The following is an 18,719-nucleotide window of genomic DNA, read 5'->3' as shown; positions in this document are numbered from 1 at the left end:
TCCTCCGACTAGGATAGTAAAGTAGTACTGTGTGCAGCGTCCTATCTCTTCCTGCTGGGTCTGCAATTGACTATGAGTGGTAGGGCAAGAGACCTCCCTGTGCCTAACTCTAGCTGCCTAACAGCTCTATTTTAGTGAGGTTTCCCTTTATTAATTTTCAAACCAGAAGTGGGGGTGCTGGATTCCTGAGAGACCTCTGGGTTATGGTGTGTAAGATGTCTGAGGTAGAGGGGCTCTGAGGGTAGAGAAGAGTGGAGGAGGGCTTTCAGATTGCGTGGAAAAGGAACCGGGATAGAAAGCATAGAAAGAAGAGCAGATGCAGGGAGGAAGATAATGAACTTCGTTTGGGCCATGTCGCATTTGAGGTCATTCCAGTTGTCCAAAGCTGCATAACAAACCGTGTTAAAACCTAGTGGTTTGAAATAACAGCATTGATTATGGTCACAGATCTGTCATTTGGGCAGGGCTTAGCCAGGACAGCGTGTCTCTGCTCAGCTTCAGCTGGGGTGACTTGAAGTATGAGGCGGGGATCATACGTACATACAAAGGCTTATTACTCACTTCCTGAGGGCAGGTGTACTGGAAGACCCAAGCAGCTGGGGCTCATCGGCACCTGTTTCTACCTGCATGGTCTTCAGAAGAAACCCCAGCACGGGTCTGTTTGATGATGGTGATTTCCTTGCCTGTGTTGGGTATTGTTTTTTGCCGGAGCCTGTGCTGTTGACCCAACAGCAGGCAGCCTCAGGATGCCCAGACTTCTGATGTGTTCTCTGGGGTCCCCCAAGGTGTGACTCCTAAGAGACAGTCAGATAGAAACTTGGTGGCTTTTTATGATAGCCTGAGGCGTTACTTCCTCCTCATTCTGTTAGAAATGTGCCGCAAAGTCCAGCTCATATTCAAGCAGAGGGAGATGAGGCTCCACTTTTGGTGGGAACAGTGTCAGTGACTGTGTGCACATGTTTTAAACTACTACCCAGGTCTCATGGGACGTTTATGTGGATAGGTTCAGGAATGAAATATGGATTTCCGAGAGAAGGAGCCGAACAGGATTTCAAAGTTTGGGAGACATGTGATGTTTGAAGCTATTACGTTGCTGAGATGGCCCAGGAGGAAAAGTGGAGTAAAAAGAGAACAGAACTTGAATATGAACATTTCAGGGCAGGGAGGGGAAGTGCAGGTTAAGACACAGGGAGTTCAACTTTCAAAGGCTGTGGAGAGGCCAAGTGGATTGAGCAGAAAAAGTGGATCCTGACTGGTGAGGAGTCCCAGTCGTGGGTAATGCAGAGAGATTTAGGTTCTGTGGGTGGGGGTGAGGTTGGATTTGCTTGCCTGTATAGAGTGTTGGTTTTTGTTTTTGAATGCAGAGAGGGTGGTAATTTGGCCACATGCATATTCATAAAATGAGAGAAGAAACCAGAGGCAGGGGAGAATAACTGGCTTTGCTATTACTATATATGTCACTGGTTTTAGTTAAGATGCTTTTAATGCAAAATGTATTTTAATAGTCATATCCTAGAGTTTGACCTTCAAGGAGCTCAAGTCTATGAGCAATAATTCACCTTAATGGTAAGAGCCTTGCAGAGAATAAGCGCTTATAAAGTATTTGTAGAACGAAAGTGCAGTATTATACATTCTCTGGGTGGTATAAGAGCCAGAGAAGCAATTTTGCCTAGAGGTGACATTTGAGCCAAATCATAGTGAAGCTGTGATTTCTTTTTTTTTTTTTAAGTGGTGGTTTCTCAGGGCAAATCTGAAGTTGTGAGTGCTCACTCTCATCATGGAATGTCATGGCTATGGGAGTCATTTATGCAGTGTGTCTGGATTTGTCAAATATTCTCACTCAGTTCTCTTTAGAAAGGATTTTCATTCCAGAGCGGCAGGTTCCAAAGTGGAGTCCGTCAGCTGTTTTCCTTGGGTCATTGTTGGAAGGGAAAACATACCTTGCAGTCTGTTCTATGGTGGTTTTTAAATGGATCGCTCATGGCTTCAGGGATTAAATGAAAATTTTGACTAATAACAAAGGTAACATGACAGATTTCTCTTGGTTTAGGGACTTTTATTTTTCCCAGAATTATAATTTGTTTTCAGATTTCTTTTTAACCTCCAGAAGGGACTCCAGTCCTGCGAGTGTTGCTGGCTTGCTTCTAGCTGGGGCTGTGGTCACTGCAGCTGGTCTGATGATGTTTTCCTACTCTGATTATTCTATTTATAATGGCAACTGTAGCTGTTAAGTTTCAAAGCAGTGAGCTCTGATGAAACAACCAACTTTTCAAAGTGCACTACTTAACTTTGATAATTCCCTGAAATGCAAGTGATGTGTAAAGCTAAAAAAAAAAAAACCCAAAACCCAAAAAACAAACCACACACATCCATCTGTCTGCTCCCTTCCGTTCCTTCTTTGTGTGCTGTGGTTTTTTGGGTGTTTTTCGTCCAGCTTTGCTGTTCCTTCCTCCTTCCCTTAGCTTTTCTCTCTTTTCCTGATCTTTTTCTCCACCAAATTTCCATTTTCTCCTTTTTATTTTTTATCTTTCCCCATTTTGGGTCACAAAATGAAACCTAAGAGTTTTGTTGTTCTTGTTCTTTTTATTTGCCTTTACTTAAGGGATTTCATGGATTAATTCAATATATTTTATGTTTCCTATTAGTATTAACTTTTTTCAATGGGAATAAAAAAAAACCCTGAAAAACAGATTTCCTAGCTTGTTCATTTGTTATTAATTAATTTCATTGCTTTTGCAAAGTTAATTTACATCTCTCTTTCTCGTTTTTTGGTGTGTGCGTAATGATTCAAAGCTTAGGAAAAATATTTCAGGTTATTAATTGGGAATTTTGAAAACGCATACATTTTTAAAACTAATAGACTTTAGGTCTCTGTATGAATTCTGGCCAAAGTAGAAACACTGGGCAAAGTAGTAATTTTTAAGATGTACTAGAAGATGAAGAGGAACTTTTGATTTTTCTTTCTCAAAGGAATTGAGGGACGTGGTTAGTCAATTGCAGTTCTAAACCCATGCCGTCCCAGAGTACGGACGTTTGTCATATTGTCACTTCTACCTTGAACTCTGGACATGGTGACCACCAGCAAGTGCTCTAGCTCCCTGAGCTGAGGAAGAGGCTGTGGGTGCCTGGGCCCTTCCATGTGGGCTCCGGGCGTTTTCTCCCACATTTGCCCCCAGAGCACAATGGGAGCCCCCAGGCTCCCTGACTCTCTTGCTTCTCCTGACCAGGGAGCCTCATCTCCCAGTCACCCTTTTGCTTTTGCCAATAAACTGCAGTTTTGGGGAATTTTTAACATATGATCATTTTCCCATTAATACCACTACCTCACATCTGTATGTTCTGTGCTGAACAGAAGAAAAATGTCAATGGGCCCTTCACAGTGCGTCCTGCCACTGTGCATCTTTTCTTTAGAGGTTGGAAAGGTGACTGGAAGGATCCAGAAGGTGAGATGGGGATGGTTTTGGCCTTTCAGCTTTGGAAGATTTGAAATTCTTAGTTCTTTTCAACCAGTACCATGTGGGAAGGAGGAATTTTATTTGGCAATGATGCTCACAGTCTATTCAGTGCACCCTTGGTCCTGGCTCCTGCCAAGCAGTTCAGGGCAGCAAATAAATGCCTTATTTGAGCCTCACTTCAGCTCTGCTCAGGTGGACTCTTCCTTTTCCATCTTACTGATGAGGGAGTGTGAAGTATAGGGGGCTGAAAAAACTACTCAATATCATATAGTTTATAATATTTTATCCCCTCTCAATCATGTAGACAGACCTTATTTTATTTTATGTTTATTTATTTTGAGAGAGAGAGAAAGATAGAGATCAAGCAGGGGAGGGGTGGAGAGAGAATCCCAAGCAGGCCTTGCACTGTCAGCAAGGAGCCCGACACAGGGCTCAAACCCACGAACCATGAAGTCATGACTTGAGCTGAAATAAAGAGTTGGACACTTAACCGACTGAGCCACCCAGGAGACCCTTGAGACTTTACTTTAAAAAAAAATTCTTTTTACATTTATTTTTGATAGAGAGAGACAGAGCACAAGTAGGGGAGGGGCAGAGAGAGAAGGAGACACAGAATCCGAAGCAGGCTCCAGGCTCCCAGCTGTCAGCACAGAGCCTGACACGGGGCTCAAACCCACAAACCACGAGATCATGACCTGGGCCGAAGTCGACGCTTAACTGACTGAGCCACCCAGGTGCCCCTTTTGAGACTTTATTTTAAATGGATTTGTTCCAGGTATAAATTTGCCAAAATGGAGCAGATTTGGTTAATTATGCCAGGTCTCCAATGCGAGGAATTTTGCTTGTGAATCTCTGTGTTAACTGTGGATGAATGAAATGTTTGGATGCCAGTCGAGCAGAGTCCTTGGGTCTGCAGGTACAATCTTGAGATTGCTGTGTTGGGGGGAGGCCTGCTGAGATGTGGAGGTGCTGACAAGGAAGGATCCGGCTCACCCCCATCTGGCTTGCTTCAGGGAGCTTTAGCACCTTTTGAGGAATCGTTCCTCCTGAAAAGTACACCTCTGCTTATTCCAGCAGAAGCCAGTGCGCAGCCCCCCCGGGGCTTTTTGGGAAGCAACTGTGACCATCATTAACTTCCTTCCATTACCTGGCATCTCAGGATTAAAACAGCTGTACTTTCTGCGTTTAGTATTTTTCTGTGCTTTGCAGTAATTCTTTATCATTTTTTCCCCATACATTAAACATAATCTTAGTGGGCAAAAATGTATAAAAGCAAACCAATAAAACATTATTTTACTTTATTTTTCATTTTTTTTTTATTTTGGAGAGGGGGGCAGCGCAAGAGTGGGTGCAGGAGGGGCAGAGGGAGAGAGAAGCCCAAGCAGGTCTCCATGCTCAGTGCAGAGTCCCACGCTGGGCTTGATCCCTTGAGCCTGGAATCATGACCTGAGCTGAAATCAACAGCCGGGCACTTAACCAGCTTGAACCACCCAGGCACCCCTAAGACATTTCTTTTAAATAAAAGGGACTGGAGACCTATGTAATTTTAAGCACCCTTCTCCCACATTTGTTTGTGTCTCAGCAGCGTCCTTTCTTTGAATATACCTGTTAATTAAGGGACAGATATACCCAGGGAAGCATAAACACATTTTAATGAAAGTAGAAACCAAAGTACAGACCGCATTTCCTGTATTCGCTGAAATTTGTCCGCTGGCCCTCCTCCCTCTCCCCTGCACACACCCTGTGCAGTCACTATTCAGGTTCTTAATCACAAGCATGTACTTGAAACACAGGCTGCTTTCTTTGGCAGGCCTTCAGGATATCAAGTTTCCTCTGTTCAAAGGGAACCTGCTTGTGCCCGACTTCTTTCACAGAAGAGATCTTCTTTAAAGCTGGGTTTGCCAGTCACAGTTTTGGATATGAAATCTAGTTGGTGTTTGGTGGGGGTGGGCGTTAAGGAAGGGTGTTCCCACAGCAGCGTTTTGTGCCTCAACTCCGTGCTGCAGATACTCGAGGTCGCCTCGCGCCGGCCCAGGTGGACTTCACTTCCGCCCATGTGACTCTGTTAGTCACTGTTGCAGGCTGACCTGCTCCTCCGGCCTTCCCGACGATGAAGCTGGCCCCTCATCTTCAGACGGAGGAGAGGGGAAGGAAAAAGATGTTCAGGATTGACCTGGTCCTGAGGTGGGCGGCCATGGGGGGCAGGTAGAGGCAGATTCCTGAGCATTCAGAAATGTCTGTTCTAGAAGGTGCCCCAGGAAGGTAGAGGCTTCCCAGGGACACAGCATTCTGTTATCGAAGTAACAGAGGTGTAGGGCTCTTGTGTTTATTGAAAGCTGCTGATCAGGAGATGCTTAGGCCTTCTCTGACAAACATTGACATAAAGGCAATTGTCTTCTGTCTTTTAACTTGACTTGCTTCCTAACTCATTTAGGAAGAGATCTATTACAGTGGACAATACAAAACGATCTCTTAATACATCTTATACCTTGTGCTGTGTTGTTTTGTTTTTTCCCTCAAGTTTTAAGTCTGTTCTCTTTAGAGGTAAACTTAGTTTTCTTTATGACTCTTGAGGGAGTGTTAAATCTTTCCTTTTTTTAAAAATTGGATGTTTCGGGGTACCTGGGTGGCTCAGTCGGTTAAATGTCTGACAGCTCCGGTCATGATCTCACAGTTTGTGGGTTCAAGCCCCGCATCAGGCTCTGTGCCGACAGCTCAGAGCATGGAGCCTGCTTCGGATTCTGTGTCTCCCTCTCTCTCCGCCCCTCCCCAGCTCTCACTCTGTCTGTCTCTCGCTCAGAAATAAATAAACTTTAAAAAAAATTTTTTTTAAATTGGATGTTTCTATTATATGAGGCTATAACTTTTTGCTTCATTTTCTCTAAAGAACCCAAGCTTCTTAAATGGGTATAGCTAAAAATCTGGCCTTGTTAAAGGAAGACAAAAATTGGCTGAATGGTGGGAGATGAGAAGGAAAACTGTGCCTGCTTTAAGGTTAAAAAGAGATTACTTTTCTCTGTACCATGGAGAAGCATGGCCCAGATAATTGAATGGCACAGAGCTGTTTCTTTGTAGGTCTGCAGTCCTTTTGAGCATGGGCTTGTGTCAGAGAACAAGTGGGTGTGATGACCTCACAATATCCGAGAGAATAAAGCTTGAAACCGAAGGAACTGATGTTTCCAAAGTCCAGGAGTGAGAATGTGCTCTCGTTCCAGTTTTTCTCTTCAGTGAAACTTGAAGAGTACTTGTTATAGGCAGTGAAACTTCAACCTGATCTTTTATCGCCAAGTTAAGGTAAGAATATCTGGGCTGTTTTAGATGTTGGCTTTTTAAGCTGTCGTAGGGTATGTGTGTATCAAGGGTGATACTGTGCATTTTTGGTAACCAAATCAGCGATATTCTTGCTTAAAAAATTTAGAAGTGGAAAATTCATAATTCCTTATAAAATACCAGTTATTTTTGTTCCTAGTTGGGAACATGACTTGTAGCAATAATAGGGAGATTAGAAGGTTATCTCTTATTGCCATCTCTCAGCTGATAATTAATTATGGCTAATCCTCTTTTTATATTACAGGTTTCCATAACCTTATTATATTTATTTTATTTTTTAAATTTTTAATGTTTATTTATTTTTGAAGGAGCGAGAGACAGAGCATGATCTGGGGAGGAGCAGAGAGAGAGGGAGACACAGAATCTAAGGCAGGCTCCAGGCTTTGAGTTGTCAGCACAAAGCCCGATGTGGGGCTTGAACCCACAAACCATGAGATCATGACCTGAGCTGAAGTCGGACGCTCAACCGACTGAGCCACCCAGGCCCCCCCTCCATAACCTTATTTTAATGTGGATTCCAGACTACACCTGTGTTTTTATCTTCCTAAATATTGACAGTAATGGTGGATTGTACTTCTGTGAAGTCAATAAGAAATTAAGTACAGGGGTGTGTGTGTGTTTGTGTGCCTGGGTGCGTGTGAGTGTATGCATTTCCAGGCCCTACAACCTGGAAGGGGGATGTCAAGGCTTAGAAAGATGGTGGCTAGGTTTTCTCCCTAACATTTGTTATTTAATTTCAAAGCCCTCTTTCTTGTTGCCTTTTCCCTGTTGGCCAGGGAAACAGCCACAGCAAATGTAAAGACAAAGCTGGCCCCTCATCTTCAGACGGAGGAGAGGGGAGGCCCCCAGTGGGGGCTGGGGGCATCACTGGCCATGACAGCGTGTAGTGCTAAGGAATCAACAAAACAGGACAACAGAAGACTTTGTAAAATGTTGGCTTTTCCAAAATGGCGTCTGCCTTATTCTTTTCATATTCACGGGTAGCTCGCTGTGCTTCCTCCCAGAGTAGACTGTCATGCACATGCTGTGGGAGACACTGGTGAGATCAGCTGAACTCTGTTGAGGGTTCAAATTCCTACTTGGCCCGTTTTTCATGATTGTTGTGACCTCCGGCATTTCAGTAGCTCATGGGGAACCTCCGTCCTCCTATTCCATCAGGTTTCCCTCCACCATGATTGCATGGTTAACCATTTCTCTAATCCCCTCGTGGCACCGGTAGTACCTAAAACAGAAGTTACTTTTAATTTATGGGAGCAATGCATGAATACATTCTCCTTGTTAAACAAACAAACAAACAAAAAAAAACGGTAAGGTGGGGGGCAAAAAACTATAGATAAAGGTACTTGCTTGGACCTCAGTTGGTGAGAGGCCTGCTCTTTTCTCAGGAACCTGTGTATAGACCTGTGGAGACTAGGAGTTCTCAAGCTTTTTGTTTGGCATCTGAGGGCTTGTTCAAACACATCCTGCTAGACTCAGATTGCTGATTCAGTGAGCCCCGGATGGGGCCTGCGAATTTGCATTTTTAGCAAGTTCCCAGGTGACCTCGATGCTGCTAGTTCAGGGACCACAGGTTGGCAACAGTTGTAGCCCTGATTTTTGCATATGTGTGCCTTTTAAAAAGGCAAATACTATCACACTGTATGTGCTTCTATAGTTTTCCTCAGCTCTGTGTTGTGGAGAGCTTGCTGTGCTACCACATAGTGATAACTTCATTCTGTTTATTTAAAAAAATTTTTTTAATTTAATTTTTCTTTAATTTTTAATTTTTCTCTTTTTATATTAAAATTTATTTTATTTACTTTGTTTTATTTATTTTGTAATGTTTATTTTTGAGAGAGAACAGGCACGGGGGAGGGACAGAGAGAGGGAACGGGATCTGAAGCAGGCTTTGTGCTGACAGCATAGAGCCCAGCGCGGGGCTCAAACCCACGAACCATGATATCATGACCTGAGGTGAAGTCAGACACCTCACTGACTGAACCACCCAGGTGTCCAGATTTCCTTCTTTTTAACTGCTGCATAGTGTCCCAGAGTATAATAAATATGCCTTAATTTAACTTCTATTAATGGGTGTTTTGATTCTTTAGAGTATTTTTTTAAACTATCATAAATAAATGCCGCACCAAACATCTTTGTTTATTCCTCCTTTATGCAAGCATGTTTGCCTAGGGTAACATGGAGAAGTGAAATTGCTGAATATATTTTATTTTATTTTTGTTCTAATTGGTAATGTCACCCTGACTCTTTATAATACTCACTGCATTAACACCTAGTTCTGGGTAATTTGTTTTATTATCTTTCTAAGCTGGGGCTAAACCAGTTGCTAGGAAAATTATAAAAATGTGCTGATTGGAAGTTCAGCCTGAAAGGGGCTTTGGGCTGCTGGCCAGTCTTTTTTCATTTTTTGTAGACTTCCTAAAACTGATAGTCAACTTTTTTTTCCGTTCTCAGTACACTTGATGGATAAGAATTGCCTTCAGTAACCATGGCTCACTTACAGCAAATTTCTAGTGGGTATAGGTCCAAATGTATCTTTTTATGTGAAGTCATTGTTAGACTTCTCCAATCTGGATGTTCTTCCTTCATGTTAGACTATGTATTGATAGCCAGATGTAGCATTTCTTGTGTCCTCCACCTTCGAAACCAGTTATGCCTCTTTTTCTGTTCTGCCCTTGGCGGTGACATGTGTTAGGTGAGTCTGGCACGTACTAGGTGGGGCTGCAGTCCTAGGTAAGTTGTGGCTGGGTCAGTGGGAGTTACAGCCTAGCGCTACCACTGCTAATATATTTGACTTCGTGGATGGGTGAAATTAGGGGTGGGGAGCTGGGTTGCTAATTCCTTGTTTTGCCAAGTCATTAAAATCAACCAACATAAAACCACCATCTTTTTTAAGTGTGGGATTTCTTTTTAAATGTTTATTTACCCATTTTGAGAGAGAGAGAGAGAGAGAGAGAGAGAGCATAAGCAGGGGAGGGGCAGAGAGAGAGGGAGAGAGAATCCCTAGCAGAGCCTGATGCAGGGCTCGATCTCACAAATTGTGAGGTCATGACCTGACCCTAAATCAAGAGTTGGACACCCAACCCACTGAGCCATCCAGGTGCCCCATAAGTGTGAGGTTTTTAACACCCCTCTACACCTTCCCAAATCAGGAAGAACATTATCTCAGGGTGAAGGACATTAGTTTTAAGTTCAGTTTCAAGAAAACATTTTTTTTTTTCCTCCTCTGCCTCAGGCAAATGAAAATGTTGATTTAGTCTGGAGTTGTCCTAGTATGTAGAGGAACCTGCCATTCCTTGAGTAAAAAAATGTGGTTCTATATTAGGTTTTCCTAGTTTGTCATGCTGGTAATGTGCTCTCAGTAGTGATCACTGGACATGGGGGTGGTCCTGTAATGTGCAGTTTTCCGGAAGGAGAAAAATTCTTAGGATTCTTACAGTCACCCATTCCCACTCTTGGAGCACTCACAAAAAATGCTGTGTGCCAGGCATTGAGCTAGGTTCTAGATAAAAAGAAGAGGAAGGGGTTCTTGCATTTCAGCGGCTCCCTGATAGTCCTGCTGCTTCTATAGCATGCAGACTGCTTTCCCACAAAAATGTGCTCACACTTTTCAGGTGACAGCTGCATGTGTGCTCAAAGGTCCCTTGCCATCAAAATCTGACGTTGGTCACTCTGCCTACAAGCTGTGCTTAGACAAAGCTGCTATCATATCTTGGAGCTTCTTGGGAACATCTCCTTTTAAAGCCAAGGAACCCTTTCAATGTAAGGATACCTGAACGTCTCTTACCTACTTTTGTGCTTCTCTTCTTTGGGATGTGAAAACACCCGATCAATGATGACAAAATATGCGCTGATTTTAACAGCAGGGCTCCCCAGGTGTAGAGTGATCCTTCTCCTCTAAGAGTACCTCAGCAGAACCTGAGACACTTGTGCATTTTGAACCTCATGTGGTGTGTGGAAACAAATTAAGAAGTAACCCACAGAGTAACCCATTACAATGTTAATTCTTTCCAGACATCTAAGATTTAAGGGGCTTACTAGGTTTTAAATAGATACAGTGATTTATTAATCTTTTGTTTTGTTTTGTTTTTCCTGTTACAACTTAATTGGGTGAGGTGTCGAAGGGATTGGGATGACCTAAAAAAATGGAAAACCCTTGGGTTTGGTTGAAATGGGCACTGAACGCCATGATAAAGGCAGTCCAACAACCTCTGGGGTTTATTTCAGTGAATCTGAGAGAAAAGGTATTTTAAACAAAGAGGGGTGGGCTCTGAACGGTGTGTGCATCCCATGAACTTCCCCCCAGGAAGACCACTGTCCTGAAACCTCATAAATATTTAATATAAGAGGAGGCATCTGATGCTTTTTCTAGTGCTAAAGGGCTTGCTGCAGTTACCATGGAGAAGCTGGTGCTGGTCTCAGCTGTGTGACAGAGACACTGCAGGCCCTTCAGGAAGAGGGGTGGGAGCAGGTCATTTAACCTCAGCTTGAAGAGCCCTGTTGGTTCTGATGCGTATTGATCAGTTTCTTTGTGGTCTCCTATATTGTAAAATGCCTACCGTTTTTACCTGTTTAGAATTTTTTTAAAGTATTGTATTATTTTAGCTGGAATTTGGCACCCTATTGCAGAATCCTAGCCTTGTATGTTGGTAAAATTAAGATGTCGTGCATTTACTAATTATTTGTAATGTTATCATGGTATTCTTCATAGTAGAAAGAAGGACAGAATATTACAGGAAACATTTGCCTGACAAGGGTCACTTTCATTTGAAGAAGCGTCATGACCTGGTTGGTTCTGACTGTTCCTTGAAATTTTTTCTTTAAAGCTGATGACAGAATTTGCCATATATAACTGAAATTTTGGAATGTTTTCCATGGATTTCACATTACAAATTAGTCTACAAAATAAACTGTGACTTCTGTGATGGTTCAAAAATTTAATCTGGGGGTGCCCGGGTGGCTCAGTTGATTAAACATCAGTCAGACTCTTGATTTTGGCTTGGGTCATGATCTCACGGTGCGTGAATTCAAGCCCCGCATGGGGCTCTGCACTGACAGGAGCCTGCTTGGGATTCTCTCTCTCTGCCCCTCCCCCACTCTTTCTCACTCTCTCAAAATCAATAAAAACTTAGAAACATTAAAACTTTAATCTGTATATTTCACAAATGTTATGAGAGCATAAATAACATTTTTGGAAAAGCGTTTTCTGCTTTGGTGCCTAATATGGTGGAATGTACTAGAATCTTAATAAACATTTAATACATGTGCTTCATGTTAAAAATTGGACTATCCCAATTCTTAGTAGGTTTTCTTAATTCTTACATATTCTTAGACCCCAGAGTATAGGTTTTTGTGATACCTGTAAATTCTAGAAATGAAAATTTCTTTTTTTTTAAGTTTATTTATTAATTTGAGAGAGCAAGAGAGTGAGTGTGAGAGAAAGTGCATGGGAGTGTCCAAGAAGTGGATGCTTTTCTTCTTTGGTCTTATGGTTCCTGAATGTGGAATCAAGATGCAAACCTGGATCAGTCTGATTGCCAGGTTCATGCTCTGTGACCCCTACCATCAGCTGCTGGAAGCCATAGCACCTGACTTTGGAGGGTGTTATTCTATTGATTCCTCAACCACCTGCTGCACTTACTTCCTCTGTGAATGTGTGAACACAGTGTTTCTATGCATTATGTCTCCTTCCCCACTCTCTTCTGCTGGGGTTACCAGGGAAATGTAGAGGTAGGGAAAGGAAGGAAGAATTGAGTTCAGCCCAGGACCAGTCTCTGTCTGTTTCTCTTTTTCCAGTTCTCCCCATTTTCCAAATGTGGTCCCTGACTACAGCGGGCCTCTCCCCACTTAATCAGGTCTTTATTACTCAGGATCAGCCTAACCCTAACTAATGTCTGGTAATAGCATCACTTCCTAGTTTTTTCTGTATGCAGGTGTGGGATGGCTGAGGATCCTTAATTTGAATAGGCCAGACTGCTGAAGAGATGATCGAGACCTGATCTGTGCTTTGGAGAGCTAATGGCTTGTGTGGGATGCAGGTCTGTGAACTTTCACTGCTACGTAAGACAGACTCATCTCACTGTGAAAGTGACTCACACAATTAGAATTAAGGGAAAAGAGTAGGTAATTCTCTTGAAGGGAGAATCTAAAGCATTTTCATAAAAGATAAACTCCACCGAATCTCAGCCTTGGGAATTTTGATAGGTGAGCCCAGGAAAGAAAATTCCAGATAAAAATGGTATAGAGATTGCCTTACATATGGTAACAAATTCATGTGAATTTTTTTGTTGCCTCATATGTTATCCTAAAACATGGCAACTTGAAAAAAAACAAACATTGGGGCACCTGGGTGGCTCAGTTGGTTGAGTGTCTGACTCTGGATTTTGGCTCAGGTCATGATCTCACGGTTTGTGGGCTTGAGCCCTGCATCGGGCTCTGTGCTGACAGGGCAGAGCCTGCTTGGGATTCTCTCTCTCCCTCTCTCTCTGCCCCTCCCCCCCCACGCATGTGTGCACATGCATATTCTCTCTCTCAATAAATAAATAAACATTAAAAAAAAAACCCAAACATTTATTACCTTACACAGTTTCTGAAGATCAGAAGTCTGAGACTTGCTAGCTACATAGTTCTGGCTCGGGGTGTCTCATGAGTTTGCAGTAAAGCTGTTGGCTGGAGACTTAGGTACCTCAAAGCTTGACTTGGGTAGTCTTTGGTAGGAGGTATCCATTTCTTACTCCGTGGACCTTTTCATAAGGCTACCAGTGACCTGGTTTTCCTCAGAGTAAATGATCCTACAGAGAGAGAACCCAAGAGCTGTATTTTATTGGTCCTACAGACTGTCCCTGGTACACTACCAGCAATCATTGAAGCCATCTTGGAGGCCATCTTGTAGATCACCATAGAGACGATCTGGTGTGTAATGTGTTCCAGCCTCCGTACCTGAAACTGAGGCAATGAGGAATGATACCTGGGAGGTGAAGTTGATGCCGATATGTCGTAAGTTGCATGAGATTAATGTGATGTAGAATTAACCTTCAAACAGCTTATTCTATAGGGGAGTTATATTTTGTACGTAAGTATGATTCCAGGTGGAAAGCAAAATGCATACAGAGGTATGAATTACAAACACAAGAGTTCAGAGGTTACCTCTAGCGGGGGAGCAGAGTCAGATTTGGAGGGGACGTGGTGTTTGTGTTTAAAGGTAATGGTCCGAGTGTTGCTCACATTGAAATGAGGTGGTGTGGACTTATAATTCTGTGGACTGCTGTTAACTTCTTTCTCAATTGGTTTATTCTTCCTACCAGGATGACAAAACATGTAATGAATACTGTATTTTAAGGTTAAATTTGAAGTAACTTCACTAGTTGGTTTGATAGTGTTGACCCTTCCAACTTTTTTCTATTATTGAGCAAGAATTGATGATGGTAGAAATGTTTAATTTCTTAGAGTATAGTGTACTAACCATTTTATTTATGTCGTATAAAATTTGTTACCATATGTGACCAGTGCATATAAATATATAGTACCTGTGGGGAATTGTATTTGTGTGTGTGTGTGTGTGTGTGTGTGTGTGTGTGTGTGTGTGTGTGTATCTGACTGAGCATCAGTGTTATGTGTCCTGCACTGTGGTTGTTTTCTGTAGCCATAGGGAAGACGTCACCATTGTTACCCACAATAGATTACTTTTCTGAATTCGTTAATCTCTTTCAGGCCGTTAAAGGCTTAGTAACTAATGAGCAAACCCAGTAAGTACTGCCTTATGTCTGAAAAAAGAGTTAATGTTCCTGGAAAAAGCGAGCTGTTTTTTTCTGGTTAACCAGGTGGAGCCGGGTGTTCCCAATGGTTCAGGCTATAATAAGCCCTTGGTGAGTAAGAAACGATGTTATTCTGGAGACAACTGTTAAGTAATTAGACTTTTACCTCGTTTTAATTAAAAATTTCTAACTTTAACCTATCTTCCCAACCATTGAGCAAGGCACAGGCACTTCTTGTCAGTCAGGGTCTATTACTGACTTTGAGGGTGGCCTCGGGAGAACCTAGGACTTGGGCTTTAGAGAGGGCTCACGGTCTCCACACTAAACAAAGGACATTTACATAGGCCATTGAACCAATGTCTGTATGTCACAGCTGGACCAGTACTAACAAAATCTCCAGGGCCTTGGCATATAACAAAGGGCTGTTTTGTTGTGTGGAGAGCATAAATAGCTTCTTTTCTTTTTTCTTTTTTTTTTTCCTAGGCAGATATGAAATTGGAATTGCTTAATGGTAACACACAGCCTGCTCATTGAACCGTTTGTGCTCTTCTCCCGTGATAGAATAGTGGAGAAAGCGTGGGTCCAGGAAAAAGACAGAGGGTCAAAGAGCTGGGCTGGGGGACCTGCCTAGGTGACTGTGTGGGTCAGGCATGTGCCCCTGAACTTCAGGCTCCGGCCTGTAAATGCTCTGTAGGCCTATCTAGAGGTTTGGGAGAATAGAAAAAAAAGCCACTGTATTTGAGTACATTTAAAAGCCATGAGGCGCTATCCAAATACAAACCACTCTTTACTGTTGCTTGTTATTTTAATAGTTGTGCTGAATTTTTTTCCCCAAGGGAAAACTTTACCTCTGTCCTTTAAACTGCATAGGTCCAACAGTGGGTAATTATTAACTATATTAATCTTGATCACATACTGTACAGTCTTTGGACATCATGAGCGCTTTATAATTTTAAATGTTCTAAGAGTTGGCAAGTCTGGAACTCTGACAAATTGTTTTATTTTTTTCACAAAAACACTACTCTAGACGCTAGTGGGTATTCTTTCAGGGGTAATGAGAAGTTCTAAAATTAGATTGTAATGACGGTTTCACAATTGTGAATATGTGAAAAATGTTAAAAAGCGTGGTTTTTATCGTGTGTGAATTAGGTGTCAGTAAAGTTATCTTAGTTAAAAAAGCAAAACCCTGTCCTCAATGTTATCTACGAAAATCCCGTCATTTCCCCTCTACCCCCCCCCCCCCCCCCCCCCCCCCCGGGTCCAGGACATACCGTGCATTTGTTCTGCACTTACTTACAGGTGACTCAGTGAACGATGTAGTTGAAATCATCCAAGTAGCACAGTGAGATGAGAGTAGAAATAGGGGCTTCAGTGGTGGGGGTGAAACCAGGAGGTGAGCCCTGCAGGGAGGGGTTGGTTGGTAGTTGGGGGGGGATTTGTGTCAAGATCTGGCAGTGCTGGCAGTTTGTGAGGCATGGCTCTGGAGGGAAGAAGAAGACGCCCCACAAACAAGTGAGGATCTGGGTGGGAAGAGCCACAAATAATCTTGGGTGCGGCCTAGATATATCTTCCGCGTGAAGTTGGGAATGCTGGTATTTTGTGGTCCACGTTCTGGTTACCTTGGCCTTCTAAATCAGGAAACCCTGTGATGACAGAGTGGGCTTAAGGTCAGAGGGTGGCTGCATTTTGGGAAAGTTGGGGAGAGGGGGATTCAGGGAGCCACAAATTCTTAATTGTCAGAGTGTCTGTGTCCTTGAGTAGCAAGGTAGAATGCCCGATCAGGTAATCAGACTAACAAAAGCCGAGAAATGAGGTGAGGCAAGAAGGCAGAATCCAGGCCTGGGTCTGGGCAGCTAACAGAGATCTGGTTACAGACTTTGGGAGTGTGGTATTCAGAGACCTTTTGGGCTCATTTTTAGTTTTTTTCACTTGTGTTCTTTTTATTTTTAATAAATTTTGTGGGGGAGTATATTTTCAGTTTTCTAGATGCATATAGTCTTATCTTTGTACAGAATGTATTGAATGCCTTGTCAGATGTATAATTGCACAACATAAACCACTCTATTTTGTTCTAGCACTTGCAGAAGCTGACCACCAAATCTTGAAAAACCACATTTTGCTCCTCAAAGGGCATTCAAATTCTCTTCCTGTTGGGTTTTATGCAGTAAGATTTCAGACTAAGGTTTCTGTCACTTTTGGTATTGTATTGTCCAAGACAGTCACCTTTTTATAGTCTTCTGAGAAATATTTAAATTCTGAAGGAGTGGGCTGGCCCCTTCCTCAAAAGACAGTGTTAAATAGAAGTGTAATTAACTACGGTGAGAGTCCTGCTTCTGAGGACTCCTAACCAACTTATTTTTGTATTTATGAAAAATAATACATGCTCAAGGCAACAAGAATTCAAACAGTACAAAGGGGTACACAGTTAAAATCACATCTCTTCCCCCTTGACTCATTTCCCAGAGACATTTGTTGTAATCAAGCTCCTTGGATGTCCTTTAAGAAATGTCCATGTAGGTAATGTGCATAACCATTTAAAAATCCAAATGGGAACATGTCATACATGCACCTAATATGTATCTTCCTGGATGTTTTCCCTCATCTAACACAAATGGATACATCTTTTTTTTTTTAAACAGCTTTATTGCAGTATAATTTGCAATAAATAATTGCCATATAATGTACCTTGAAATTCACTTGTTTAAAGTGTACGATTGAATTTTTAGTAAGCTTACAGAGTTGTGAAACCATCACCACAATCCAGTTTTAGAACATTTCCATTAGCCTCTTTGCAGACACACTTTGCATTCCCACCCCCGGGGCCACCACTAATCTACTTTCCGTCTCTGTAGATTGATTTTACTCTTTTTAACTGCAACCAGTGGTCCATTTTGTGGAAGTATAAAAAAACGTGTTGAAGGTCTCCATCCAAGCAAATGGGGATTTTTTTTGCTGATGTTTTATTTTGTTGCCTTCTTACTTCCTTTTGAAAGATTTGACAAGGTTGAAAATTTGCCTTTGAGCCAGACTTGGTACAAATGAGAAGGGAATTTTAGTGAAGGTTGTTTATAGATTTTCCAGTGACTAGCTGTTGGACTGGAAGAATTTTAGGGCCTGGGTGATTATCTACATGTGAATAGAAACCGCCCAAGGTCATCCTCAATTAGGTGGAAGCCCAAGCCAGTAATGTGTGTTTTATGGATGTGAGGGAGTGGAATTAAGTATTTACGCAAGGTTGAGGGGAATTTATTATTATTTTTGTTTGTTTTTGTTTTTACTTAACCTCTAACTAGGAGGATTTCAGGAGTTGCCAAGTGTTCAGGAGTATGTCTTAGGATATATTTTCAAACTATATGGTGGCACCCATTATTGGGTCGTGGATGCTAACCATCTGCTGTTTAAAGAAACGAAGTAGAACAGAATACTAAAATGCTGTGCTTACGGGGTGCCTGGGTGGCTCAGTCGGTTAAGCATCTGACTTCGGCTCAGGTCATGATCTCACGGTTCGTGAGTTTGAGCCCCGAGTTGGGCTCTGTGCTGACTGCTCAGAGCCTGGAACCTGCTTCAGAATCTGTGTCTCCCTCTCTCTCTACCCCTCCCCTGCTCATCTCTGTCTCTCAATAATAAATAAACGTTAAAAACATTTTTTTAAATGCTGTGCTTACTGTAATGGTGATCATTGTTTTCTGAAAACTCAGTTTTTTTAAAGTTTATTTATCCAGAGAGAGAGACAGAGAGAGAGAGAGAGAGAGAACTAGTGGTGGAGGGGCAGAGAGAGAGGGACAGAGGATTCGAAGCAGGCTCTGTGCTGAGAACAGAGAGCCGGATGTGAGGCTCGAACTCACAAACCGGGAGATTACGACCTGAGCCAAAGTTGGAGGCTTAACCGACTGAGCCACCCAGGTGCCCCTGAAAATTCAGTTTTAATTGTGAAGTGTGTGTGTGTGTGTGTGATGTAAACATTAGAAATGTTGAAAAGTCAGTGCCCTAGGAGTTAGGTTCTCAGTCAGGGGAACAAATAGGTTATATTTAGGCTTTCTCTTCATCTGAGCTGTACGAGAACTCTTCCTGGGGGCAGGTAGGATGAGAAGACTAAAGGAGAGCAGTTCATTGAGATAAACATTTATTGGATATTGGCTGGGAAGGTGAACCACCTGTCTGGGAGAGTGGGAGGTGGAAATGA

The 18,719-nt window shown here is 42.4% G+C and overlaps 1 protein-coding gene across 3 annotated transcripts in view; it reads left to right on the top strand.

The window, feature by feature from the left end:
* Positions 1–18,719, top strand: part of TPD52 (tumor protein D52) — a 108,432-nt gene that overhangs the window by 12,381 nt on the left and 77,332 nt on the right. The window contains exon 1 of one of the 3 annotated variants that reach the window (XM_042923446.1): positions 13,525–13,778. The exons of the other annotated variants lie outside the window; for them this stretch is intronic. Coding sequence (XP_042779380.1) covers positions 13,736–13,778 — 43 coding nt within the window. The 5' untranslated portion in view covers positions 13,525–13,735. Of the gene's footprint in view, positions 1–13,524; positions 13,779–18,719 lie in introns of those variants that run through there. 3 annotated transcript variants of the gene reach the window in all.

This window comes from Panthera leo, chromosome F2 (genome assembly GCF_018350215.1).
Source record: "Panthera leo isolate Ple1 chromosome F2, P.leo_Ple1_pat1.1, whole genome shotgun sequence".
Taxonomy (NCBI): Eukaryota; Metazoa; Chordata; class Mammalia; order Carnivora; family Felidae; genus Panthera; species Panthera leo.
This window is presented reverse-complemented; position numbering and strand designations above follow the sequence as displayed.